The sequence below is a fragment of the Cimex lectularius genome, unplaced genomic scaffold (assembly GCF_000648675.2).
Source record: "Cimex lectularius strain Harlan isolate CLEC.00 unplaced genomic scaffold, Clec_2.1 scaffold316, whole genome shotgun sequence".
Classification (NCBI taxonomy): domain Eukaryota; kingdom Metazoa; phylum Arthropoda; class Insecta; order Hemiptera; family Cimicidae; genus Cimex; species Cimex lectularius.
In genome coordinates, this window is record NW_019392854.1 from 282,829 (window position 1) to 310,633 (window position 27,805).

Below are 27,805 nucleotides of genomic sequence, written 5' to 3' on the forward strand. Positions count from 1 at the left end.
TTCCACAATGGAATCAAACATTGTCTATCTTTAATTAATCCGTGAATGGTCCGACTAAAGAAAAGAAAAGGGCTTTTACGAGATATTGCAAAACAATTTAGTCAGGAATTTGTATTTATTTCGATGTGAAACAACGACTACCTCCCTCCCTATATTTGTTTCTTCTCCCATTTTATTATTTGGACCGATTCCGAGTTTCCAGGTCACGTTTCGAAATATAAACTAATCGACACAACATTTAAACACGTTCAAAAAATTCTCAGTCGTGTTAATTATTCCTCAAGTGTTCACGATGTTATCTTTTTTAATCTTTTAATTCGAACAAATCCACAATAGTTACAAAGGGGGGAAGCTAGACGAATCCCTATTCCGGACCGGGAATCAATATCACGTGACTTTACACATTATTGACCCCCGAGGATATCAACTGAACAGGTCTCCTATACTCCCGTGGGATCCAATGAATCACCGGAAATAGAGTGAGAGCATTAGCAGGATTACAAAGATACCGGCCGAGAGTAAAAGTACATATAAATAGAACCTTTCTGTTATATTAAGAAGATGGATAACAAAGAAAAGTAGTATAACCAACATCAGCACGCCTTGGAAACGTTTGCAATGCAGTACGATATTGGTTTTACAAAAGCGTAATATTTAGTGAAAAATTATTGACTATGTCATTCACTGTATCGTTGAAAAACTGAAAAAGAGTTGTCAAATCCACTCAGCTTACTTAAAATTCATTATTTTTTGGGCATTTCAGATACTCATTGTGAACATGCAATGCAAATATGCTGATTAATGATGAAGTTCAGTTGGCTGTCCTAGTGGCTGTGTGGTCATCCCTCTCAAATGCGCTCATCATCCGTCGGCAAACAATGCGTCTAAGACTTTCAATTAACATTAACGTTTATTTATTTATTAAGTTTTTAATTAAAAACCCCCGTTGAAAAGATTTGTCATATTTACATTACTGGTTGTCAGAACGCCAAGTGTAATCCATTATTGTGTTTAATTACGTCTTATAAATATGAATAATAATCTTTTCGGGATGAAAACGAACCAAAGTTTAGATGGGATTTTTTTTAGCCTAGCCAGCTGAACAATCAAAAATATGTTTGAACAGAGATCTGTGGGAGAAACTTTTCGCTGGTAAACTGTTCCGGTATCACTGGAAAATCCTATACGATAAGTTGAGGACAACATCGCGAGTACCAATAAATGATCGAAACAAAGCCCGGTTGATAGAACTGTTACTAGAAATGCAAGATTAATTGATAGAAAAGAAAAGCACAGGAACAAACATTGTCTAACCAAACTAATCTTGAATCAGTAAAGATCAAAAAATGTCTTTTAAAAATTAAGTGAGACAGTCGGCTTGGGCGTTAAATCGATTATAAGGATTAGGTTCTTTAAACGATCACCTGTCAATTACTTGTAAACAGGGCGAACAGGCCGGTAAATCCTTTCTCATTTCGTCTTCATTTTATTCTCGGGATGGATGGCTGAAAGCTAAAACTGTGCCCTTTTCTTGAGACACGGTCTGACAATTAGGCCCTACCCCCCCCCCCAAATTTTTTGCATCCTGATATAAAAGCCAAATCAACGACCCAAACTTTATGTTAATCGAGTAGAGGTTGAAAGTAGATCTTTTGAAACCTTAACCCGTGGCTTATGACATTTTACAGATTATGAAAGGAATTTCTGGTATACGCCAAATGCCAGCAGAGAGAAATAATTTCTTCCGAACCAATGACACTTTAACCTTCAAAATTAATGAAAAATTAGGTTTTAGAAGAGAATGGTGATGTTATCTACATATATAAAAAACTGGGGTAATGACTGAGAAAAGGGACCGTTGCGAACAATCCATTGGTCTAAACAATGTTCGTCCTTTTCAGCTACTATACTCATTAGTAACCTGATTTTGCTAAAACGATTTCTCTCACATATGGACCTAGCAGTACTGCTATTGTACCTTTCTACGATCGTGTTCTTTTTACTCATTTTCAAAATTAATTGAATAATTAAGACAGTGAGTTTGTTGATGTCCTGTCATTCAGGAAGGCTTAACGTCAAATTACCAATTGAGTGCGGTGTTATAATACTTTTTTTCTTCAATTTGTTTTATTTCAAAATAAAAGTTCACATTCTATGCCAGGTTTCGAACCCAAAACCTTGAGACAAACCCCGGGAGCTTACATTTACCTCAAGTAGTCACAGAGATATTACTTATATAAGGTCAATGCTAAAAAAGAGAAAGGAGAAAGATATATATAGACATATAGAAAGAGAGAGAGAGAGAGAGAGAGAGAGAGAGAGAGAGAGAGAGAGAGAAAGAGATGGAGTGACATAAACCTGTGTTCTTCTCTTATATGTTGTAACGTGGCCGATTTAAGGTAACAGAAATTGTTTTAATTTATACTGTTCTGTTTTTTAATAAAATGATTTCTCACGTACAAACTTATTAGTCCTGCTACTTATCCGTTTCTACAATTACGGTTTGGTTGATCGTAGTAGAGTAATTTATTAAATCAGAAGGAAAACAGACGAAAAGTAGGACTAAGTGTTTTCATTACAAAATTCTTGTAGAATTAATTTCTATTTGTCAGGCACGTCTTGGCTTGGAAAAGTGCTTACGCTTTCCAGGTTTGAACAATTGTAACGAATTCCGATTGTTACGACCATTCTCATAGTTGAAAAACGAAGGAATATTTCTGTCTGTCATTCAATGTGTAAACACGAATAAAATATTATGATAAATTTTAGGATTATTTTTATTAACTTCAACATCTTGTCGTCACCGTCCTTGGCACATTCCTCTCTTAAAGCTCGAAACCAGTTTTTCTTCCTTGACTAACTTTTTGGTTATGTTCAATAATCAAAATAACTGACTTATAAAATATACAAACAGAAATATGTATAGTTGATTTTTTGAATTGATACAAACAACAATGTGACAACTGAAAATTAAAAAAAATAAAATAATAGTGTAACAAATAATCTTGGACACAACAAAAGCGTCTACCGTTTATTATAAGAAAATCATTTATTACACAAATTATCCCAGAATATTACCGAAGATTAAAACTGGAAACTATTAATATAAGGATAAAAAAATGAGCTCCATACATTGAATAATACTGTGAATCGATTAAATAAAGAAAAAACTGAATTCTTGTCGTATAGGAGGGCTTAACGTCCAACAATCCGTTGGGTGTCTTCGGTGTCACCGACGGCGGTTCGATTCATCTAACAATACTTCTTCATATTATTCTCAATGAAAAATCCATGGGGTACACCGCGATTCGAACCCAGAACCCATATCGTGGCAAATAAGAGTCGGAAGCCTAACCACTTGGCCACTGAAATCCCTTTTATCGTACAGTATATTCCAGAAAATAACAGAAAGAAAAATATTGATTAAAAAACCAAGGTCCTCAATAGATTGAACAATACTTTGAATCAATTAATTGATTGATTTCAAGGCCATCCTGACAAATATTTATTAAAAAGACAAGGGGAAATATTACTCTTGGAGTTAACACAATAGGGTAAACAAATGTTGTATTTGTCAATGATCCGCAGAAGAAGAAAAATGAAATGTTTCGAGCCAAAATATTCATAGAAATACAGGCAGAAACAATGGATTGGCTGATTATTTTATGGCCATTTGCAAGAAGGACTCACAAGATAAATAAACCATAAACGTAATAGAATTTACAAATATTTTGTCGGTTATAAAAAAACACATCTGGAACTTAACAACCAAATAATTTACTGATTTTATGATATTATTATATTACAATTAATTAAGGTTTTTAGTTGAGATAAAAAAGTCAATGGCACCCGATTACACGACATTTGAAAAATGGCAAAAAAGAGGGAAAATTCAAAAGGTGCGGTTGAGATGGGAAGTTGGTGTCCGAGTGGATCCAGGTCACGATAGCTCAAGTGGTAGAGCAAGATCGTGGGTTCGAATCCGCTCGTGCTATTGACTTTTTTATCTCAACTAAAAACCGTAATTAATTGTAATGTATTAATTGGTCAAGCGGACCACAAAATTAGTGAATTTATTTTATTTACGCTGACCGTAGTAAAATGGAGTCTTTCTAGTCAAAACCCACAAGTATATCATGTATAACCTAAATAAAGATTCACCAATTCTCAAGTAATGTAGTAATCAAAATGTTAAATAAATAAACTATTAACGTTATAAAAGAATTATCACTGTTGGGAAAAACCTTTTCATAAATATGTTTTATGTTAGTCGCTGAAGATGGCATGAAGTGTTTTCAGACAAAAACATATCGAGAACGTACTAAATAATAACTTTTTTGCAGTCATACAACTAGCAATATATAAAATGAATCAATCATAAAAGTGATCACCTAATTAATAATTATATAAGATATAGTCAGAACGCACAATGGCAAAGCCAAATGAATTAATAGCGATGATTTTTATGGTTCTGTAACTTAATCAAATATTATTAAACATACGAAAATAAGTAAGGGGCTTTAATAGAAAAAATAATTTTTACAAAAATTAATGATGTGTAACTAACTAACTAACTAATCCAATATTTTATTTATTACTGGAATTGTGTAATTGCTGAAAATTGGCGAAATGAATAGTCCCTATTTCTCTTACAATAAAAGGACTATTTGATTGCATCCCAAATCATCGGTTATTTTAGAGAAGAGCAAGATTTGGCAAAAATACACAACTTGAATACACGAAACAACAAATTGACTGATTTTATGGCTTTATGACACACCGTAATACAATATAATGTATAACTTGACATTAAATTATTATTTAAAAAATAAAAAGCTATCACATTATCGAAATAGTTCTCAAAATGAAAAAATGAAAATGTTTCAGGCCAAAATACAGAGCGGTAATAAATGCAGTTGATTGTTGGAATGACTTTATGGCAAACAGGCATGTAATTAAATTTTAAAAAATATATAAAAAAGACGTCATAGTCCCAATATTTTTCACAAATGTTTGATATGGCACTTATCAGCAGAAGATGAGAAAATAAATTGTTCCGGTCAAAACTCTTATCGAAAATTGACAAAATGCGATAATACTCAATAGGTAACAATTCGCAAAGAACCGAACTGGATTTCCAAAATCAAATTATGACACTTTTTGTTGGATAAATTAAAGGAAATGTCTAGAAATTTTATGATTCGTGTGACACTGGTTTCACTGTTGGTTGTATTGTAACAAATATCTAGCTAAAGTTATATTCTTATCGAATTTTATTTTCCACAAAGCCCGTGTTAATATGAATCAGAGTACAATGATGATAAAATTTGCTTGGGAATTGGGCCAGGTGATCTTGGTTTTATTAATTATTACATTTTTTCAGTGCACGCATCGAATCTAAGCGAAAGGGATAATTACAATAATCTTATTCGATTGATTGCATTTCCTAACATATCTAGGTCATGCATGTGAGTGGATCTTGTGATAAGGAGGCGAGGAGGAGATTTAGAAGGGGGAAGTCGACCGTCGGGTCACCGCAGATGGATAACGGTCCTCAGCATCCGTTACAATCCAAATAGTCAAACATTCCTATCCTCGAAGCCACTTTCGTTCGGAAACGATGTCCTCTTAAAATTGCCCTGTTGAATAAACAGCCGTTTCATAATTCGCACGTCTCCCTTGAGAAATGGATTTGAAGAAATCACAATTTAATACCCGGATTATGAAGTTTTTCTACGCAGATAATCGATTGGACTTTTTTTCCTTCTGTGATTTAGCAAACTCATTTAAAAAGCCTTTCTCTCGAGGAACTTTATGTTTAAAATATAGTACAAACACGTTAATAATCTATCAAGAAAAAATTCTAGAATGATTTTTCTTTATGGGAAATAAAATTGAACTTATAAGTTCAATTAGGTTGACCGGATATGACGGTGATCTTTGAGGCTTCCTCGCCCTTTTAAATCCCTGAAGACTTATTAGTCCTCACGTGGCTCCATTTCCACTCTCTTAAGTTAAGATTGAAATAATTGGATAGAGTGGAAATATTGTCAAATCCCAGTCTCATTTCGTCCAGTTTATTTCGGTTTTGTTTCTGATTTGAAAAGTCTTATCTAAATAATGTTTAAAGATCAAATTTAATCCCGTGTGCGGTTTGTAACTTTTTCTTCAAACTTTGGATGGATTGCAAAAGTGTATTGATGTCGCAAGCGAAAACAAAGCCATTTCAAATGGTTGATTGGCCAATCTATAAACAATCCCTACTTTCTTTTTAAGCCTAACTCAACTTCTACCTTTTCCGGATTGAAAGAATATTGAGGATCAATTTTTAGGCGGGCTAGATCATATCACGGCTCGTCCCGTGGTTAAATGATAAAAATCATTAACATGATCAAGAAAATAACGATTGATGACCACCAGCTGACACATATTAATGTAATATGTATCCTTTATTCAATTTAAATTACTCTAAACAAATTGCACAATAATTTGTGTGCATAATAAATTTTGTAACTACCAACAAACTACAACCTACCTGGAAAAGTCAAGTTTTTCTAGTATTTATTGATGTTTATTAATTTTGAAAAGTCATGAATATATAATTGATATTTTCTTGCTTACAGAAAAAACCATATTGATATCTCAAGATTTCAGATGCGCGCAAATGATCGATAAACTTTAAATGTCTGCCCATAAAAATAATAAAACAAATAGTAAACGCTCCTGTATAATTAACAAATCCTGCGTTTTTATTTCAGCCTGGTTTTAAATAAGTTGTTAGTATAGAATCGATATTTTCTTCAATACGTTGAAATTTGTACTGTTACTGGCATCCCTTAGATTCCAGATCCTGAGGTTTGATAAACTTAAAAGTCTGCCCAAAGAAGTGGTAAAACCAAGAGTAAATGCTCTTGTATATTTTAAAAAATCGTGTTTTTTATTACAGTCTGATTTTAAATAAGTTATGAATACAGAACTGATATTTTCTTGAAAACATAAAAATATATATCATTACTGTCAACATAAGGATTTCAACTACAGCCTGAAGTTTAAATTTAAAAATTTTCTAGACAAGGGATAAAATAAATAGAAGTTTTAATATTTTGAAAACAAATCTATTTTTGTTTCAGTTAGATTTTGGAGCATTGATTGAACCTTTGAAAAATAGCTATTTCTATTTGTATCCCATTTGCTTTAACAACTAAAGATAATGCATTACCTACATTTGGATTTTAGGGGGCCTGTAAACATAAACTGCTAAAAAATAAATAGGGATATTGCCAATTTTGAAGTATTTACTTTCCCTAGCATTTTTATTTTATTGTTATTATAAATTGCGTTAAAATTTATTAGAAATTATTATGTTTTCTACTGAAGGAAAATTTAAAAAAGAGATGTTGAAAAATAACGAAATAAAAGGTTTTAATTCCATAATTTTGTTCATCGGGCATGATAATTTTTTCGTGAATAATATACTCTGTTAGTTAAAACCTCTGTTCACCTATTAAGCATACTGTTAAAAAAAAACTCTTGTTACTAATTTCATAAGGAATTTCACTCCATAGATGTTGCATTGCAACCCAGTTGTTGCAGGTTAACTGGCTGCGGATGGTGATCGAAAAGCTTTTTCTGCAACGCATCCCACATGTGCTTAATTGGATTGAGGTCTGGAGACAATGGGCGATGAGGCAGATGGGAAATTTACAGTGTTCTAAACATCGATTAACAATTCTGCCTCTATGAGGCACACTGACATCCAGAAATCGAATAACCCTTTGAGAGATGTATTCCTCGATAATTTCTTGGACAAAACGGACTGCGGTGAAGTCGCCTCCAGTGTAAGTCCTAGCCCAGACCATCATACCGCCTCCTCCAAACTGCTCAGAAGGGAGCACGAACCGGGGCATTGTACGCATCCCCTGTTCTCGGTAGTCTCTTCGGCGCCTGCTACCACAGACAGAAACGCGACTCATCAGTAAACTTAACAGAAATCCAATTGGCGTCCTCTTCTAGGCACTCGTTGCACCATAATCTCTTGAATTGCTGGTGGCGGGCTGCGGATGCAGGTCGTCTCAAAGGGGCATAGGATGTGAGGCCAACTTCTCACAAACGATTATAAATCGTTTGTGTTGATAAAGGACTTGCCAAAACATCCTGTACTTCATTTTGAATCGGGCGGGCACTATGGAAAGGGTTCTTGCAGCAATGACAATATTACTGTCCTCCAGTTGCATAGCATCAAGCAGATGTGCAAGGGGGTACATATACAATCTTATAGACTTTGGATTTGCGTCGGGTAACATCTTAGCGTCGCAATGCGCTGAGATCCACTACCAGGCCTCCTATCGGCACTTCCACTCCCTTGGAATCGGGCTAGTGCGGGTGACCACGCTCTGAGAAATGTCGACTGCCTCTGCGGCACTTGCCGGGGACCTCGATGACTCATTCCCCCAATAATATTGCAAACTTCTAGTTCAAGATATTGTCTTTCCATGGTTAAAGAGAATTCATCTGTATTAAAAAGGAGAAAAGAGTAGAAAAGGTGTTAACAAAATGAGTGATCTTCATGTTTACTATTCTTAAGTAAATCAGTTATTAAAAATGAGGATTAATATTTGTTTGCTTTTGGTTTCTATTTTGTTTTATCCATCGGTGGATTTAATTAAAATTAATAGAATATGAATAAATGACAAATATCCCTACTCATTTTTGGGCATTTTACATAAATCTAGCCACTATCAATTATATCTGGAAAGTTTTACAAGAACTTGAGGTTTTATTTTCATGTTTTGTTTGGATAACCTTAAAAATATATTGATGCAGCTTGAAAAACATATGTAGCTACTTGTATCTACATATTTTATTACGATACTAAACACTAATAAAAAGCAAAAAAAAGTAATACATTCTGGGTCAATAACCAGTAATAATTCATCCTGGAAACGCGTTGTTGTTAATTTTATGGTATTTATTTGATTAAAGTTTTTTGTTAACTACTAATAAATGGAGATAAAGTTAATATTTTCTGTACATGCATATATTTTTTATTTTATAGTAATTCATAGTATTTGGCTTTATGAGCAATTACCTTCTGGCTTCCTCAAAGACCAGGATTTTGATGTTTTAGGGACGTCCTTTGAAATAAAGGATATTATATATTGTCGGGCAAAATTTGATTTAGGCGTAATGATTAGAAACACGGTTATACTGATTTGTTCGTGAGGGGCTAAAGTGTTTAAGGAGACAATTTGTCAGCCTTCTAGTGGTCTCGAAGGGGTGACGGTTTCGGGGGTCTGGGGTGGCTTTAACCGCTACAATTACAGGGTACGCCTTAAATTAGGGCTAGCCGGCATGAACTAATGCCTCCATCCGAGGTCATCCCGTTTTCTACTTTCACAGTTCAATGGGACACAGCCGTTCCGGGAATACGCGTTTCCTCCCCCAGAGGAGCGATTATTTTTGCAGAAATGTTGCGCGTGTGTGAAATTATTTAGTGAAACTATGCTCGTTACTTTGTCTTCATAAACATCGATATTTTGAAGCTACGGATTTGAAGCTATATGTTTCATATTTGAGAGTACGCTTTAAGGAAGTTTTATCCTGCATTTAATCATAATTTATTGTTAACTTAAAAACAAGAACAATAATAAATTGTATAGCTTGACGCTCTCGTATCAATGTGGCCTGCTTATGCTCACTGTCTAGAGGCGTTCGGCACTTCATTGGTAGATGGTGTTTTATACCAATTATGTTCTCTTGTTTTCCATGTTAAATTATTCAGTATAACTTCACTAATTTCGTGGTCCGCTTGACCAATTAAATCATTCCAATTAATTAAGGTTTTTAGTTGAGATAAAAAAAGTTAATGGCACGAGCGGGATTCGAACCCACGATCTTCGGCTAGATACGCCGCTGCTCTACCACTTGAGCTATCGTGACCTCGATCCACTCAGACATCAACTGCCTATCTCAACCCCACCTTAGTTTTCAAATGTTTTTAAACACCTTAGTTTTCCCTCCTTTTTGCCATTTTCAAATGTCGTGTAATCGGTTTGGATTCTCGACGACAATTGAAATGGCCACGGAGAGCTTTAGTGAAGTGTACTTCATATTATTTCTTTAAATTCACTAATTTCGTGGTCCACTAGACCAATTAAATCATTACAATTAATTAAGGTTTTTAGTTGAGATGAAAAAAGTTAATGGCGCGAGCGGGATTTGAAAATGGCAAAAAGGACGGAAAACTCATAAGGTGGGGTTGAGATAGGAAGTTGATGTCTGAGTGGATCGAGGTCACGATAGCTCAAGTGGTAGAGCAGCGGCGTATCTAGCCGAAGATCGTGGGTTCGAATCCCGCTCGTGCCTTTAACTTTTTTCCATCTCAACTAAAAACCTTAATTAATTGTAATTCAGTATAACTATGCTAAATCCTTTCTCGTCTTACAAACCAATATCTTGAATTTGTTGAGCTTCTTTTTCACAAGATCCAAGATTCATAAGATCCAACTTTTGAAAAAAGTTCAAACAACGTACTCTTCCCACCTTTATCATTTCTAGAAATTCCGTCTTTTTACCAGTAAAAAATAACTTTTTAGGAGCAAATTTTAGCCGTCCATTCGCTCACGATTCTCCCAGTGGACTCTTGTGGATTAAATTATTTTTAAAAAAGTTGTTTTTATTTAACCAAACTTTGCGAAATTAAAATCTCATGAATTCGAGCTTTAAAAACCTAAACTCTTCTGAAAGGTTTAGAATTATTGCAAATATTATAGTGACTCTTTATTTTCAGGCATTTTCCAGGCAGAGAGGATTTGATATTTTTTATTTCCAACTACGAGCGAAAAGTTCTGCAGTCATGTCTACCATACTTCCATTGATCTTTGTCTGTGTCCAATGGGCGAGACTAAAATGACATCTCCTTAGCTCTTTTCTTTTTCTGCACGTTTCCACCCGGCCTTTCGCCATGAAAGACTTCGGTAATATGGTGGATAAAGACGGTCGTGGATCCGATGATGATAGGGGTGAACAATTCATGGCTGTCAAGTAAAACACGATTCTTCCTCGTATGCCACGATAAAAATGGGTAGACCGGTCTGATGGCAAAGCGTAATCGCCGGCAGAAGCTGATGTCAATCTATTGGTCCATTTCGTTAATGTACGTTTATAACAGGTTTATATTATGAATCGCGTTAAATTAAGATGTTTCATAACGATTTCAACATAATAATATAGTCTCTTGATTAAGAAATTAAGGAAATTATTATGAGGTACAAAAGCGAAATGCAGATTTTTTTAAAAATAATCTGTAGGCCATTACTGATGTGTCATTATTTATCCGTTGTTAACCTGAACGTGACTCAAGACATTTTCTCGGCAACTTAGAGTAATTTTGAAATTTTTTTGTTCACCGTTGCTGTACAAGAAAATCCAAATTGAAGGCGTGACTGTGTCGTAGTTCGAGTCGGCAAATATCTTTCGGTGGTAATGGACCGTAAACTCACGTTTACTCCTCGTGTTAATGATAAACTGAACAAGGGCAAAGCGGCGTACTTTTCTTCTGCTCTAGGCCAGTCCGTGTTGTCACCGACGAATAAAATTCTGCTGTACGAGATGGTGGCCAGACTGATGCTTCTGTATGCGGGCTCTTCTTGGATACACAAATGCAGGCTGCAAGTTTCTGAGGCTTGACATACACGCATATCGGAACTGCACAATTCGACAAACTTATTCTGAAATACGTCAGAGACCAACTATTAAACTTTTTAAGCGACTAGTTCTGCCATAATCTGCTGCCTAGTAGGTGACTATACTTAGGACGATAGGGACGTTCTTTGCCCTCCTATAATTCGCAGTAGTCTGACCTGGGGAGATAATATGATGTAATCGTATAATGTAACTTCACCGGTGGTCAAATGTGGCTTAACTCCAATTTCTGTTCTGTTCTGTTCTGACATTTTGTTTTTAAAACTAACATTTAGATTTTTTCTTTATTCTTTTTCTTCTAGTTTTCCATTACAGATAATCATGACTGTGTAGGTTTTCAGAGCCAAATATGGAAAGTGTGGGTTTATTTTTATGCGACGTTTCTGCTTCTATTGTGTGTCGTAATCGTGTTGTAATATTTATTTTCATTTTTGGAAAATAAATATTTCAGCGTGATAATGGCACCATATATGACAAAATGTCGCAAAAAACCTACACCTCAATCTGGCTTTTAAAAACCAACCCAATTTTAATGTACAATTATAAAATATCACATTAGCCCTTTCTGAGGAATTGTGGTTCGTGAGCACAATTTATACATTTTGAAAGTTAACCTTTTACAAATTATAATTACTATTATTTATTTCAGTTTGGAAATCCTTTTTCGCCTTCCAAAAAGATTATTTTTCAAAATTGAAATTTGACAAAAAGAGAAACTTTATTAGTGAAATTATACTTTGGAAACGACAAAGTTATGGCAGAAATAAGCCGGTAGCGTAATTTCGTCGAGGTACTGAATATTTTACAGTATGCACGCGAAAATCTTCCTCTTTGGAAGGATTTTAGGTTTTTCAAGAAAAAAAATCTTAGAGATGTACGCCGGACTTAGAATTTTCAGGCATATCGCTCAGGATGTAAAGTGTCGTATTTGAAATGTTTAAGATGAACTGGACCTGAGGTACCCTGTAAAATTTTTCTCTAAAAAAGATAAAAATTTGAAACTAGTCTAAAAAATATTAAAGACGTATTTTTTGTTTTTTTGATAGCGTCATTGGTTCAAGAGTAATTCATCGAGGCCATCTAAAAAGGTATATCTAAACTAAATTTGGCTGTACTCAGGCAACTCGATATTCAATTGAGGTCCTGCCCTCATTCGCGCTAATAAATACATTCACACAAAACATGACTTTTTACTCAGTATAAACAGTTTAAAAAAAATTAGCCAGTCACCGGGGTATTTGATATTATGCAGCTGTCTCGCTCCCAATTACTCTCTAAATATTTGGTCGCAAACCTACCTACGCATACACAAAACACCCAAGCTAATAAATACATTCATTCAATAAAGAGAATCCAAATGCAACCAGACGCTTCAAGTATCCAATTAGTTTCTGGCTCGTTGCTCTCATTTCTGGTTTCAGAAATTCTTTGGAACTTGAATAGGTCACACCATGTCCTGTACGACACTAATTGTTCACACTCTAATAGAATATGTCTCAAAGTTTCTTGTGCGCCGCACAAGGGACATCTCCGTGACCCTTTGTTTATGAGAAGAGAGAAGCCCATGTGTCAACTTGGTGTGGCCTATTCGCAATCACTCTTTCTTTTTTGATCATTCTCTCCAACGACTACGGACTACGAGTAATTTGTCGGTATGATTGTCCAGAGGTTCTAACTTAATTTAGCACATAATTTTTAACTAACTAATAAAAATAATTTATGACTGCATCTTTGCTGCTCGTTTGGCAGCTCGGTAGCTCCCATTGCCTTCTTTGCCAACATAATTTTTGTTAGTACATTTTTTGACATGCCAGATGCCATATCAATCGAGGGTTGCCAGCCGATAAAGAACGCAGATTAAATTTTATTTTTAAGATTATACTTTCATTTTTTTAAGTGTAATTCTTTAAACAATCGAACCAAAATTTCAAAACGTCTTAAAGGTAAAAACTTTCTTTCATCAATATTGCCATTAAAAAGACTGTAAATGTCTGTTCAGTATTGATCGAATTTAAATTTGAAAAAAAAAAGTGTAAAATGGATTCTCATTTAAAATGTGAAAATTATGTTTCTAAACCTGAAATGAAATTTTGTTTTTATAATTCCTATATTAACAATAAAACTTAAATATACTTTTATTTTCTTGAAATCGTTTATCAGATTTGTCTGTTTATCAGATCTTTTAATTTAAAAAAAGAAGAAGAATCAGGCACAAGTCGTTAACTGATGTAAAGTCATTGTGTCGACAAATTTGTAATCAACAACAAATATTGACCACCGAGCCCGAGGTAATAACAATTTTAATCATTTGGCCAGAATGTTTCCACCCTTAAAAAAAGGAAATAATAACTTTTTATAATCATTAAGTAAATATTAATTTCTTATCAATCCTCTTGACCTGGTGATAAAGTGATGAAAAAAATTACAATACTAAAAATATATTTCACCTTGTTTTTAGTAGGTTTGGTGTATATGATAAATTGGTGTAGAAGTTGAAAAAAATATATCAAAACTGTCGACAGTTCCAAACGACCGAAACGTTTTAATTTTTAAATAATGAGCGTATTGTCTTTAAAGTGCGATAATTTATTTATAATAATCACGTAGTGCTTTTGTTTTACCCACGGCGGCAAAATTAACTCCGCCATTTACATACAGAAAGACTCTTATTATCTGTAAAGAACAGTGTTACAGATAGATTTCGATTTTTTTAAATTCTTTTAGATCGAGTTTTGTACCTTTTTTGGAGAAAAATTTTGCACGGTACCTCAGGTCCAGTTCAATTTCAAATCAATTGGAAAGTACTTTCATCCCACTTGGCATCCTAGGTAAGGTTTTAAAATTTACAATCCGTTGCAAAAACGAAACACGAATAGAATGTAAATTTGGCCTCGACTACCAGTTTGAATGAACAATTCAGTTGACTGAATATTAAAAAGTTGATGAAGTCTATATAGCCTTGGCGTTCCTTAGAAAGAATCCCAATCCTTGACAACTCAACACGACTGTAAAAATAAAGAATAGAAAGTAAAAGCACTTCTTTGCAAAAAAAAATTTTACCTTCCAAAAATATAGGCTATACGAAACTAAACAAAAACCATAAAACACCGTCTGTTATGAGCACAAATGCAATTTTCCTAGTTAAGCCTATTAGAACTATGAAAACCTATGGCTTTGAATTTTATTTTTATATTTTTTAACAAGGCACCTGCTTAATACCAAATCCCCTGTATTTTTCTGAATATTTGTTTTCAACTGTTTATGCTATTGCACTGAACTGTTTATGTGTGAATGTATTTATTAGCGCGAATGAGGGCGGGACTTCAATTAAATATCGAGTACCGCCAAATTTAGTTTATGTATATAGGGCGACCTGTTTTGATGTCCCGGCTCAATTTCTTTTGAACCAATGACGCTATCTAGCAAATAAAAAATACGTATTTAATATGTTTTAGTCTAGTTTCAAATTTTTAAACCTAATTTCATTCGGTAAAACTTAAGGTTACAAGAAAAAAATCAAACTACGTAATCGTCTTTGAATAATTTGATGCAAGGAAGTTGCTTATTGTTTGTCTTCGGCATGCTGAACTAATATGGATTTATCGACGTCGAATTGTTTAAACTGTTATTAAATTTTACAATCTCATATATAACACGAAAATTACATTCTAATGCAGATTTTTTGGCAAATCTTACAAATTGTGAACGGCAATCGCCTTAACCTAATAATAGGGTTCCTTAAGAAGTAAGCGTTAAAAAAAATCCTTGGTTTGCCAATTTCGGTCAGTAACAGTTTTAATAACAGCATTTTGAAAACAATTAAGTAGGGAATTAAAAAAAAGCTACATTCTTGTTTTGAGCCTAATCTCAGGCTTGAATAAATTGACAACAAATAAATAATATCTTACCGATAGCAATCAATTATGATTATTTTAACGTACATTTCTGATTATTCGTTGGCCTTAATAACTAATTTAAATTCAAATTAATATTCTTTGTTTGACACTCGATTTATTCTCACTGATGACAATGTTAAACAATAATGATAACCCATATATATATGTAGTATTCATAATTGACCGTATTAATTATTTTAATTAATTATACTTTTTATCTATGGTCTTGGTTGAGCTGAAAAAGCTAATGTCACGAGCGAAAGGGGTTAGGGCAGCGGCGCTTCGTATAGAGCCGAAAGTCGTGGGTTCGACTCTCTCTCGTGACACTAGCTTTTTCATCTCAACCAAGGCCTTAGATAATAAGTTTAATTAATTAATATAATGATAACGTTTAAAATAATACCCTAATCTTGATTGGAAACATGAAGTTTAACAGTTTAATTGACCCGTTTATTTCGTAAAACGTTTTGGTTATCTGAGCTCAGTCCTGTGTATTTTTATGTAACTTCCTATTAAATATCAGTCGAATAGCCTGCTTAAATTGCACGGTTTATTGTGCAATATTATAAAATTCTAGGGTAGTAATAATGTCAAGACTTTATGGAGTAGAAAGTGTGTAAATCATGCTTAATTGTTGCTTATTGTCTTAATTGATGCTAGTACATGTTTATTTATTATTGCTTGTATTATTTACTATTTTTTACTTCACGTTTATCCATTGAATTTTTCGCTTGCAATACGCAGTGTTCAAAGTTGGAATTTTCTGAAGTGCTTGTCCAGAATTTTGAATTTCATAAAATCCGATAGTTCTTATAGGCGTAATTTGATTTTTAACCTTTGTTCCGGTCAAAAGAAGGGTTTTGTAGGTGGTAAAGAAGAAGTTAATTCGCCCACAACGTGTCCTCGAGAAGGGGGCGTGGGCCGCTTAGCTTTTCTTACAAACCACGAGGTTCACCGCGGCCGAACCCTTCGTTCAAATCTCCGCCTTCCAGATCCGACTTTTTATTATAAAAACCGTTTTCCATGGAGGAAAAACCATTACAAAAACAAGCTCACGCCACAAAATCTTAACGGAAATTAAATACTGTTCCATTCGACAAGTTCGTTCAGGTTCGAATTATGTTTTCGGGGACGAGTAGTAAAAATAAAATATGAAAATTAGCATGTTGAAAATTAGAGAAAATCATAATTCTTCTTTTCGTACTGTTCAATCGTGGTGTTCTTTCTGAAAAATAGATTCGTGAGGCATCGGCCCTACTGTTTCCGTTTTCCATTAAATTCTCTTTCTCCCTCTCGTTTTGTCTCTCTCACTCTCCCTCACTTCCGATCCTCCTGCCTCCAATTGTAGAATTCCGCTAACAACAAGGATTGCAGGAAACACTCCGCTCCTATTTTCCGCCCGACGTCCCAACATCATCGTTCTTTATATACTTTTATTATTAATAATAAAAAAACAAGTCTCAAATTTAAACAAAAGCAATGCAAATAAAACCCTGATTCAATATTTATCAAGACACACTTTGCTCACACAAAAAATTATAAATTTAGTACATATGTTGGTACATAATGGATACCTTATTGCTGGATTCCCGTAGGAGAATAAAGAAGAATGTTCAAAATCCTCAAAACAACGTGTGAAAACACTAGCACACCACAAGGCACATCCAACGATATGAAATGTCGCGAACACACGGCCGCGAAAAAAAAATTTATACTGTTCCGTCTAACGTAGACGGTACTATAGTATTATTGAGGTAACACCGTCACCACCTGAGTCCACGAGTTCTCGGCGGAAAGAGCCGAAAGTACGCGAGTTGGGTAGAGGAGGAGTGTACTACTGGTTTACCAACTCGTCTGACCCTATTTCCTCCTCCCCCCTTCACAACGGATAAACCTGAGGCTACAATCTTTCCGGGATGAACCGGGACTTCTTGGATATTGGGTTCCCAAATGGTTACAGGATTTTTCCCATTCTCCGATAGACAACAGGCGAAGGGATGCGTCTTTGCATGTCAAGTCGAACTACATGGACTCCGCCAAAATGCACCTTCTGCCTCGGAAATTTTATTTAAAAAAAAAAAATAGTTTTTGGATATCGGGCAATTTCATAAGGCAAATAGCAGAAACTTGTTCGAGTGATACGAAACCGGAGACTCCAAAGTGAAAATGTGTAAACATGCGTACTTGTGTGACAAATGGTGTATTGGAATATAACATAAACAGCAGTTTTGACAACGTGGAACATATCGAATAACGTGATACAGTCAAAATCATTTGGACAGGAAGATAACACCGGGTCAACATGTTAATTTTGTCTACAAAGTTGCGTGCTTTTTAACAAATATTGGATTAATATAAACAATCGTTTTGAGGAAATCGACGGTTGTGAATAACATAATAAAACCGAAATTTTATTTTGGCTAAAGTCAAGACTTCGCGTTTCGATATTTCGCCATCTTCCAAGGTGTGTTCGTTATTTGACAAGAACTCACACAATAGTACAATAGAGGCAAATACTTTGACCTACAAATTGTCAATTTGTATGTTCAAAAATTGGCAAATTGTGAAAGAAAAACACTGGATTTTTATAAAATATATTTCTTTTTTTATCATGACCCATTCTATTCCTCACACGGAGACAACTAAAAACAGTGTAGATAAATAAATATTTTTTATATTTATAGATATATTTTATAAATTTTAATACCAATCAACTTATAGAATAGAATAACAATATTAGCAAGATAAGATATTATAGTTTTTATGTACTACTATATATTTCTTTCACATATGCCTCTCTTTTCTGAAGGGGGTGCTGCTCATTCCAATTTGAGGTTTTGTCAATTATTTAAGGTTTTTAGTTAAGATAAAAAAAGTCAGCGTGAATTTTGAAATTGAAAAATGGCAAAAAGGAGGGAAAATTCAAAAGGTGGGGTTGAGATAGGAAGTGTCCGAGTGGATCGAAATCACGATAGCTCAAGTGGTAGAGCAGCGGCGTATCTAGCCGAAGGTCGTGGGTTCGAATCCCGCTCGTGACGCTGACTTTTTTAACTTAACTAAAAACCTTAATTAATTGAAAAGAATTTATTTGGTCAAGGGGACCACGAAAACTAATAAAAAGTTGAGGTTTTTGTTCTTGCAAGCGGGGTCTTGAAAAACTTTCCACACATTTTACCAATTTTCACCAAATTAGATGGTAATAATTGGAAGATGTCAAAACCAGATAAATAATTTAATGATATTTTTTTATTCCCCGTTTGTTTATACACAACAGGCTCAATGACAGAATAATTTCTTTCAGTAAGACATAGGACTTCTTGAATGCTGGGGATGTGTTCCTTTCAACATGTCAAATAAACATAAAATGTAACATCAAACCTGAAAACCTTATTCTTTAAATATAAAATCTAAAGAAATTGGTGTCTGAAAAACCCTATTCGCCCTGAATTTACCTAGTCAACTAATTGGCATAATATAGTTGTTTTTCAGTTTTTATGACAAAATATCCAAAATATGAATATTTTCCTATATTCACTAAGTAAATTATTACATGAAGAAAAAACGAGGCAAATTAGATTTTTTTCACACATCATTCTGTGTGTACTGTGTTTCAAAAGTGGAGTGGAAACTTTCTTACTGTTGTATAAGATATAGGTCAGATTCGAGACCTAACGTCTCTTTCAAGAATTTGAAAAATCAAGCTGTTTTAAGCCTTCAACTTTTTCTGAACTGCTCTTACCTTTAATTAAACGTAAAAAAAGTTGACCTGCAGTTACTAATTACAACGTACCTTTGATCGGACAATTTCATGGAAAACAGATGTTGAAAATTCAACGAAACGTCAATTATGCAAATTTTGAGTTGGTGCCGAACTAACTTAGAAACTAATTACTACAAAAAAAAGCATTAAAAGTCCACTGAGCTTTCATTTTACAGTAAAAAAATAGAACATTTTTTCCTTGGCGGAAAACAGACAGAAAATGTTAAGTAATGGAGCTTTGTAAGAAATTTTAGGCAAATTTGGTTGGAACAACCTGTTGACTGACCTGTTACTTTCAAAGAAGACAACATAAAATTATTTTAGACTTTTTTAAACTTATATATCGAAACTGAAACTGAAAGACATTATTCACTTGTATATTTTTCAGTATAATACTACGGTGTACTGAATTTGAAATCTGTGCGAAATATTGTTTACTATATCTATATATATCACCAGTTTTGGGCTGTTTTTGCTCGTTTTATTTTATTGATTATGTCTTGATTGTCTGGAGAAGAATACAAGAAAAATTGTGGTGTACAATCTTCGACTTCAACAGTTGTTACGTTTAAATTTATTTCTCTACAATTTACTATATTTTTAATCTTTAGATTTAAAAAAAGCTGCTTGATATTTCAGTCCCGTTCCGCGGATGGTGTTTTAATGAACGGGTTTCTTTGCCGCAAAATTCGTAACACCCCGTTAGTTGAGGAGTTACAAAAACGTTATCATTTCGTCCATCGCAAAAGAACTAGATAAATTACACATTAAAAAACAAGTTAAGTAATGCTTCAGCACTGAAAAATTTGATTACATTATAACAACAGAAGTTTATCCAGAGAAAACTCAAGTTGGCATGGAATAAATTTAGTTTAAGGCGTGTTTTATATAGAAATTATGAATGGTGGAGTGAGTGCGGTGTTCAATCCTTTTTAAAAAGATAGTTCCTACTCACAGTAAGTTGTTTAGCAACGTTCCGGATTTCGAGCTTTTAGCTCATCATCAGGTTAAAGGAGTTCTACAACCACGTCTCTCGACGTGAATTGCAAAAGTGAACCTATGCGACATTAAATATATCGGACAAAGCAGTAGAGAAATAAAAACGAGAATTAAAGAACACTTGCCGAAATCGAACAAATTTTCGGAATTTAAGGACCGTCTAAAAGAAGCAAAATATAATTTTAATTCAAATTTAAATAAAGCAGTGTTACATAGGTTCAACAAAGGGAGAGAAATAGACTGGGTTGAGAAATTTGAAATTAAAAAATATAAAATTGAACATGGAGATAAATGCACTAATAATATAATAGATTTTAATCCACCTCCCATTTTAAATATGTACATAAATAATATTAAACGTCCAAATAATTAAATTAAGTATTTTAATTGTTATTAATTTTATCATAATTTAATAATCTATTAACTAATTTTTTTATCTTTTATCTTTAATCACTAATTTATAATTAATTTCTTACAGTATTTACTATTATAATATTTATTTGTGTTATAATTCCCACTTTTCGCACGTTGAAAGTTGAGCGGCATTAAAAACCAGCTTCTCATTGGAACAGCGGTGGTATCGGCGGGTTCACTTTTGCAGTTCATGTCGAGAGACGTGGTTGTCGAACTCCTTCAATCTGATGATGAGCTAAAACGTCGAAATCCGGTCGTTGCTAAACAACTTGCTGGAGTAGCAACTATCTTTTTAAAAAGGGGTGTTTCATGTATTCTAGACTTTTAATCGTTTGTCGTGATATTTTTTTTAGTTTGTAGAATATCGTTCTATTAGCTATCAAAAACTCTACTTAAACACATATATTGCTTAAAGGTTGAATGTTAATTGCTTGAACATTTTTTTTAAACTAGTAAGATTCGATTATATTGTTCACTCTCTAAAGATCAGAGGCTGGATAAATGGGTTCATTAAAAATTATAGAAATTCTCCAGATGGTGGATCTTGTTTCTGACCAACCTCAATTAAGCAGTAGTTCCCATAAGAGGAACTGTGCTCAAAAGTCCTTCGATTTATTGATTTTTTTTTTAAATAAAGAAAACTTGCTAACTTTAAACGTTGTTTGCACTGTAATCTGTTTACTTATTTCTTTTTTCTCATATTATTCACCACTTAGGATCAAATCAACATTGACGTTTTGGTTATTCCAGTGTTCTTCCTCAGTCAAAAAAGTCAATTGAACTTGACTCAATACTGACCCAATATTGACTTAACATGACAATTAGGAATTAAATTAAGCCCTAAATGTTAAATAATGCTACAATAATCTTTGAAGAGTATATCAATTGTTTAGAAAAAGTAATTAATTAATACTTTCTTCATTACAAGGTTGATGGTTGGTTGTGAGGATTTATTAGGTTGAGGCCTGTTTTATTCCTAGAAATAATCCACAAAAATTATTAATTCATTAGACTTAGTTTATCTGTCAAGAAAATGTAGAACTATTGGAAAAATTAAGTAGTGCTAACTATTTTTAATGTAATTGTCTTGTTTTAATGTTGTCTGCTCAAAGATTTTGTATATATGAATAAATACTAATACAATATTAGTTAAAAATTGACTGAATTTAAGCTCAAATTGTATACATTTTCAAAGAAAATCATCATTCACTTATATTAGATTGTTTTCTAAAACTAAAAGAACGGAACAATAAATGCGTTTTATTCATTTTCTACAGAACAGTGCCAGAAAGCTAAAATGCATTACCATTAATTGGAATTTTAGATTTAAAGTTGTTTTTAAAGAGGTTTTCTTGGTGTACAAGTATATTCATCCAATCTCTCACATTTAGAAATCTGTAAATTTTTGTATCAGTATGAAGATGTATTTCCTGTTTTGAATTAAGAGTTAAAACTCAATAATCATTTTGGTTTAAAATACCAAAGTAATACCAACGTACCTTCAAATTAGGTCAGAATAAAAAAGTTTCACTCGATAATAATAAGAAGATAAGAAATTTAATTTATTATTGGCGTATTTTATGTACCAACGAAACTTAAATTTAGTCAGGATAAAATTCTTTCAATCGTTAAAAAGTAGAAGATAAGAAATTGAAAATATGGCTTTTGTAAGTATCCTAGGTATCTTCAAATATGGCAATAATAAAATCGTTTCACCGATCGTTTCATTAGTAAGGAGAGCATGAGAAATTAAAAATATGACTTTTTATGTACCAGCACTTAAAAGTAATTGTCGGCCTAAAGTTGCACTTCGAATACTTCATTATTTCCTGTTCACTATTTTTCGTGGTCCGCTTGACCAATTAATATCATCCAATTAATAAAGGTTTTAAGTTGAGATAAAAAAGGCAGGGTCACGAGCGGGATTCGAACCCACGACCTTCGCCTTGATACGCCGCTACTCTACCACTTGAGCTATCGTGACTTCGAATCCCGCTCGTGACACTGACTTTTTTATCTCAACTTAAAACTTTAATTAATTGGATTATTTCCTGTATTGAATTAAGAGACTCAATAATCATTTTGATCCAAAATTCCAATGCATTTTTAATTCAAATGAACTGAAATTTTAACTAAACTTTGCACAAAATTATTATGTCTTGCAATAAACTGTCTACATTACGCAAGTGTTGATTAACACGATTGATGGTTCGGCGAGGAACTAAAACGAATAAATTTAAATTCTTAAAATTCTGTAATTTTACATTGAATGGTTGGTAAATATCACCTTAGATGTTGAACAATAAACTCTAGTTTTAAAAGATAAAAATAAAATTAAGTTTTGAACTAATTTGTGTATACTGTTTTTTTAACTGATGATAATTAGTAAATTTATGTTGCTGAGGTGAAATTGGATGTACAGTCTAGTTTGGCTCTAGCTCATAATACAAATAATTGAATGTGTTTACCTAACATATTTTTCCTTAACCATATAAACCACTTAAAATGAACAAAGAAATGTGTACGACTACCAATTTTGAACGGGACAATAGGCAGAGACAACCCTCTTACCAAACAAAAGAAAGAGAGAGGGAGAAAAAAAGGAACATCCCCTATCTCCTAAGAGTTATTTTATGAAAATTCATTCCCTCCGTGTTATGTACACCGGTAAAAGCCGGTTTTAGTTACATAATAACAATTAGTATAATTAATGTAGATGCGCGTTCCTGCAGTTTAATTTAATAAGCATTTGGGCGTCTGCGCCAGACAGGTCAAACAGAACACCAACGATTTCTGTAATCTTTCGGAATCTCAGAATTGAATTTTAATATCATCACGGCGGAATCGACACGATAATAAACAATTCAAACATTTATTGAAAAAGATAATGGATTGTGGTAGATACATCGGCATTGGTCATTTAGGTCACTGCCCTTAATCAGCCAGGGTATTCAGGGCACGTATATCCTGGTGAATACGACAATTTGAAATCTAATCGATTTCATTTATCATTAATTTTATGTCCGCTTGTACTATAAAACAAAGGTTTTTAAACATAATGTTTACACACATCTTTAATGCAGTGATTCTTTTAAATGGCAATGTTTGATTAAAACATTGCAATGAAAATTGGAAAGTGGTGAGATTTTTGTAGAAATGACATATCAAATCAAAGAGCATCAACAGAAATTCATAATTTTATTAATTACGCTATTTGCACTGGAAGAGCTGCACAATTTTATTATAATAAATTATTACTATACAATTACCATTATACAAAAGATTAAGAATTTGAAATATCACTAGATCCCCAGATAGCCGGAAAATTCAAATTTACCAACTCAACAAGTTTAAATTCATCTACCAAAATTAAACCCATTTATTTTGCAAAAGTTGAAAATTTTGAAATATATACAATTTTCCGAACAGGCAACCTCACATTTAACATTTAACTAACAATTAACCCATTAGAGTGACATAACTTTTCTAAGTGCCTAAAAGTATCTTGATCATTTCAACATAGTAATAAAGCCATTATATTTCGTGGTCGATTGACCATATAACTTCTTTCAATTAATTAATCTTTATGTAAGGTATTGGTTAAAATGAAAAAGTTGGTGTCACGAGCGGGATTCGAACCCCGCTAAATACGCCGCTGCTCTTCCACTTGAGCTATCGTGACTTCGATCCACTCGGACACCGACTTCCCATCTCAACCTACCTTTCGAATTTTCGAAAAATGGCATGACTGCCATACTAATAGTAATAAAGGTTCCAAAAGGACATACTACAACCTGAACAAGGAAAGTTCAATGAGGACACCTATTTGCCCTGAATCCTTTTGTGGCTTACCAAACTACCAAAAACGCGGATCCATTAGACAATTAATTAATAATAAGTCCTCCGTTCAAAGGGAATGAAGCCCGGGATCAAACGACCATCGCAGAAACTAACGGCAGAACTACTAAATCTATGGCGTGCTAGGGCTAGAATAGTCGGACTGCCAACTTGACCCTGCAAACTCCGAAGGCAGACGTATAGACTCGGAGTGGCAGAAACAAGCCTGTGCAGATATTGCCAAGAAGAAGAAGAAACAACGGAACACGTTCTCTGTTGGTGCGAAGGCCTATGTAGGTTGAGATTCCTAATCCTGGGAGAGGAATAGCCAGGGCCTGAAGGATGCACACGGGAGCCCTTGAAAAAGCATTGGGGTCTGACTAAAAGCCTCAAGCTAAACAAGGAGCTCTGGATAAAACTGGTTATACACAATAGACCAATACTGGTCGTGGTGCACAGGTCGTAAAGGACCCAGCTACTACATAATCTAATCTAATCAACTTCTCTACTGGATTATTATTAATTACTTTGACGAAATTAGCCCTTAATGAGTAGAGGCACTTAACATAATCGTTAAGATTAAAATGGTCCATTCAATGAAATTTAGACGAAAACGCTAATATGTTAAGTTTATTTTTCATGCAAACACGCCAAAAACCTTGATAAAATTAGCACAGTATATAATTTTAAAAAGAGAGCATGTTTTTTCATAATTATTTATCAACTGAGGTTAGGAACCGGCCAAACCCTCAAATATAGGACACAGTGCTCTACCATTTCTGCTTCCTAATTACCGAACCGACATTTATCTTCCTCGCCCATCTTTTTCAAACGGTAGTCTACTGGGCAATGTCCTATGATTAATGTCGTGTCAGGATTTTCCAATCCTGGTCGCCAAGAGAGAAATTTCGGTTTGGACTTACATGAAAATAATAAAGCTTGGAGATTTTCTTTTTAATCTTAAAGAAACTTTCAAGCTCCAGGCCTTTTTTTTAATTTCCTTCTAAACCTCAATGTCCTCGAACCGAAAGTAAAATTATTGTGATTAGAAATTTGCAGAGCCAGGGCTAATTCACTCAATACGTATGCCCTTCTACCGAGGACACCTTATCTTAAGAGTCTTACAACTATTGGAGATTATAAATATTTTTTGTTTGTTGAAAATTTTTCTTGCATATCTTAGAATTACCAATGGATGAATAAATCACAGTCATGAATATTCAAAGGAAGTCAATTTCAAAAAGCAAGGGTAAAAGAAGAAATATATTTTCTATTCCATATGCTTAGAAACAGCTCAGATTTTTTTCTTTCGACAGTAGAATACGCCGAAAATTTTTGAAAAAGCGACAAGATCAGAAGACGAAACAGGCTCATGAACTTGATAAGCTTTTGCACTAAACGCGCAATTAATATCGTACTTGATAGATACATGTGTTTAATGAATTTAAGCAAGTGTAATCTAGCTATTTAGATGAATATGAGATTCAGAAATGATAATCTTAATGTTACAATGCTAATTAAACGAGGTTCAACCCGTCGCCTCGTTGTAATGGAGTCAAGTTCCGTAAAATCCTTAACAAAGATTTCAAACAGGCGAAAAGTAGCAACGCGAAAATTATCACTACTTTGTTAAATTTAAAATTAATATTAAAATCTCATATTGTTATTTTATTTTTTAATATTGTGACATCTCATATCAAACTGCCAATAATCTCGAACCGTGGAAAATACCTATTCAAAAAGTAGATAACTTAAAATAATCATTAAATCAAGTGTTTGATTCCAGATTTGACAAAATATAAAATTAACTCCAGTATGTTTTTGTAGATTTACAATAATATGGACATCCGATTTTGCAACAAAAATAATGGAGACAAAACCCAAAGTCTTGGACAAAAATAAAATTCCTTCAAACCAAAAAATAAATATGAAGCAAGATGTAAAATCTTATAAAGATCAATCGTGATAGGGGAAGATTTTTGATACGAAGACGCCCAGAGAAAATGAAGCTCGTTCGGAAAAACGATCTTCAAAACAGAACTGATGATAATATACATTCGTTACAATCAGTGGGGATTATCTCGAGACGGTTAATGCGTTAACGAACATGAAAATATAACTTTTAAAAACTGTACGGTTACTCACCCAGTCGATTTGCGCTCCTTCTCTTGACGCGGAGGCATATTGTCCTGGATCGAATACACTGAAACATGGCAAAAAAAAACTGTTAAATGGATAAATATACTCATTAAAAAAATACATTTTATATATAATATATCCATCCCAGTGACAAATAGAAAAAGAACCTGAATCTGTTAATACCCGAAAAAGCCCTGGTCGGTAACCCGTCGAAGTTCTTCAAATGATGTACCTCTTAATCCTTCCTCTATTCATTAGTATAAATAATTTATTTTATTAATCTCGTGGAACTCATTTTTCAACTCAAAAATCCTTTGCATAAGATATAATAAATCAATTAAAATAATTATTTTGGCTAATAGGACCAACTAAAATATACATATTAATATAATTGCTTAAAAAACCCGTACTTCACTAACCTCGTAGCTAATTCACATATCGCCGAGAATCTAATGCGATTACACGATATTTGGATATTGGCACAAAAGAGGAAAATGCAAAAATGTTGTAGGTTGGGATGATTGGTTGGTGTCTTGAGGACAGACGTCACAAGCTCAAATGGTAGAAGCGCCGGGGTACTGATCGGAGGTCGTGGATTGGAGACTCACTCATGACACCATTTTTTCAACTCAATCATACTTTAATCCAGGGATCTTTTAATTAGACACGCTCCTCAACACTAAAATTAGAGTAAAGGAACCTTATAAGAGAAAAGAAATCGTTTGGTGGAAATGATGTGAGCAGTATGGTCGTTCTAAGGCCTACTGTCAATACTAGACCAACTACGTAAAATGTGCGTGCGCTCGTTTCACTGAAACCTGCGCCAAAGAGAGGGATAGATATTCCAGTCAAGAGTGTGCTTTAAAGGTACAAATTAAAAGGGATGCACGGTTCATAAATAACTACAGAGGTTAAAGAAACCTCACTCCTTTCATGAATCCCCCGCACACAGAAGGGAACATCAACCACCGCCTGGACCGAACGCCTTCCCAGACCTTAGGAATCATCATCCAACTCCGCGGCCACAGCCACAGCAGTTTTCATATGATCAAGCCAC

At 33.8% G+C, this 27,805-nt stretch overlaps 1 protein-coding gene across 3 annotated transcripts in view; it reads right to left on the reverse strand.

Moving 5' to 3' along the window:
* Window positions 1-27,805, reverse strand: part of LOC106662740 (MAGUK p55 subfamily member 5) — a 297,897-nt gene that overhangs the window by 222,912 nt on the left and 47,180 nt on the right. For 2 of the 3 annotated variants that reach the window (XM_024228737.1, XM_014386985.2), the window contains exon 4: window positions 26,755-26,812. In XM_024228737.1, coding sequence (XP_024084505.1) covers window positions 26,755-26,812 — 58 coding nt within the window. Of the gene's footprint in view, window positions 1-17,173; window positions 17,350-26,754; window positions 26,813-27,805 lie in introns of those variants that run through there. The other variant, XM_014386987.2, reaches the window with a different exon arrangement.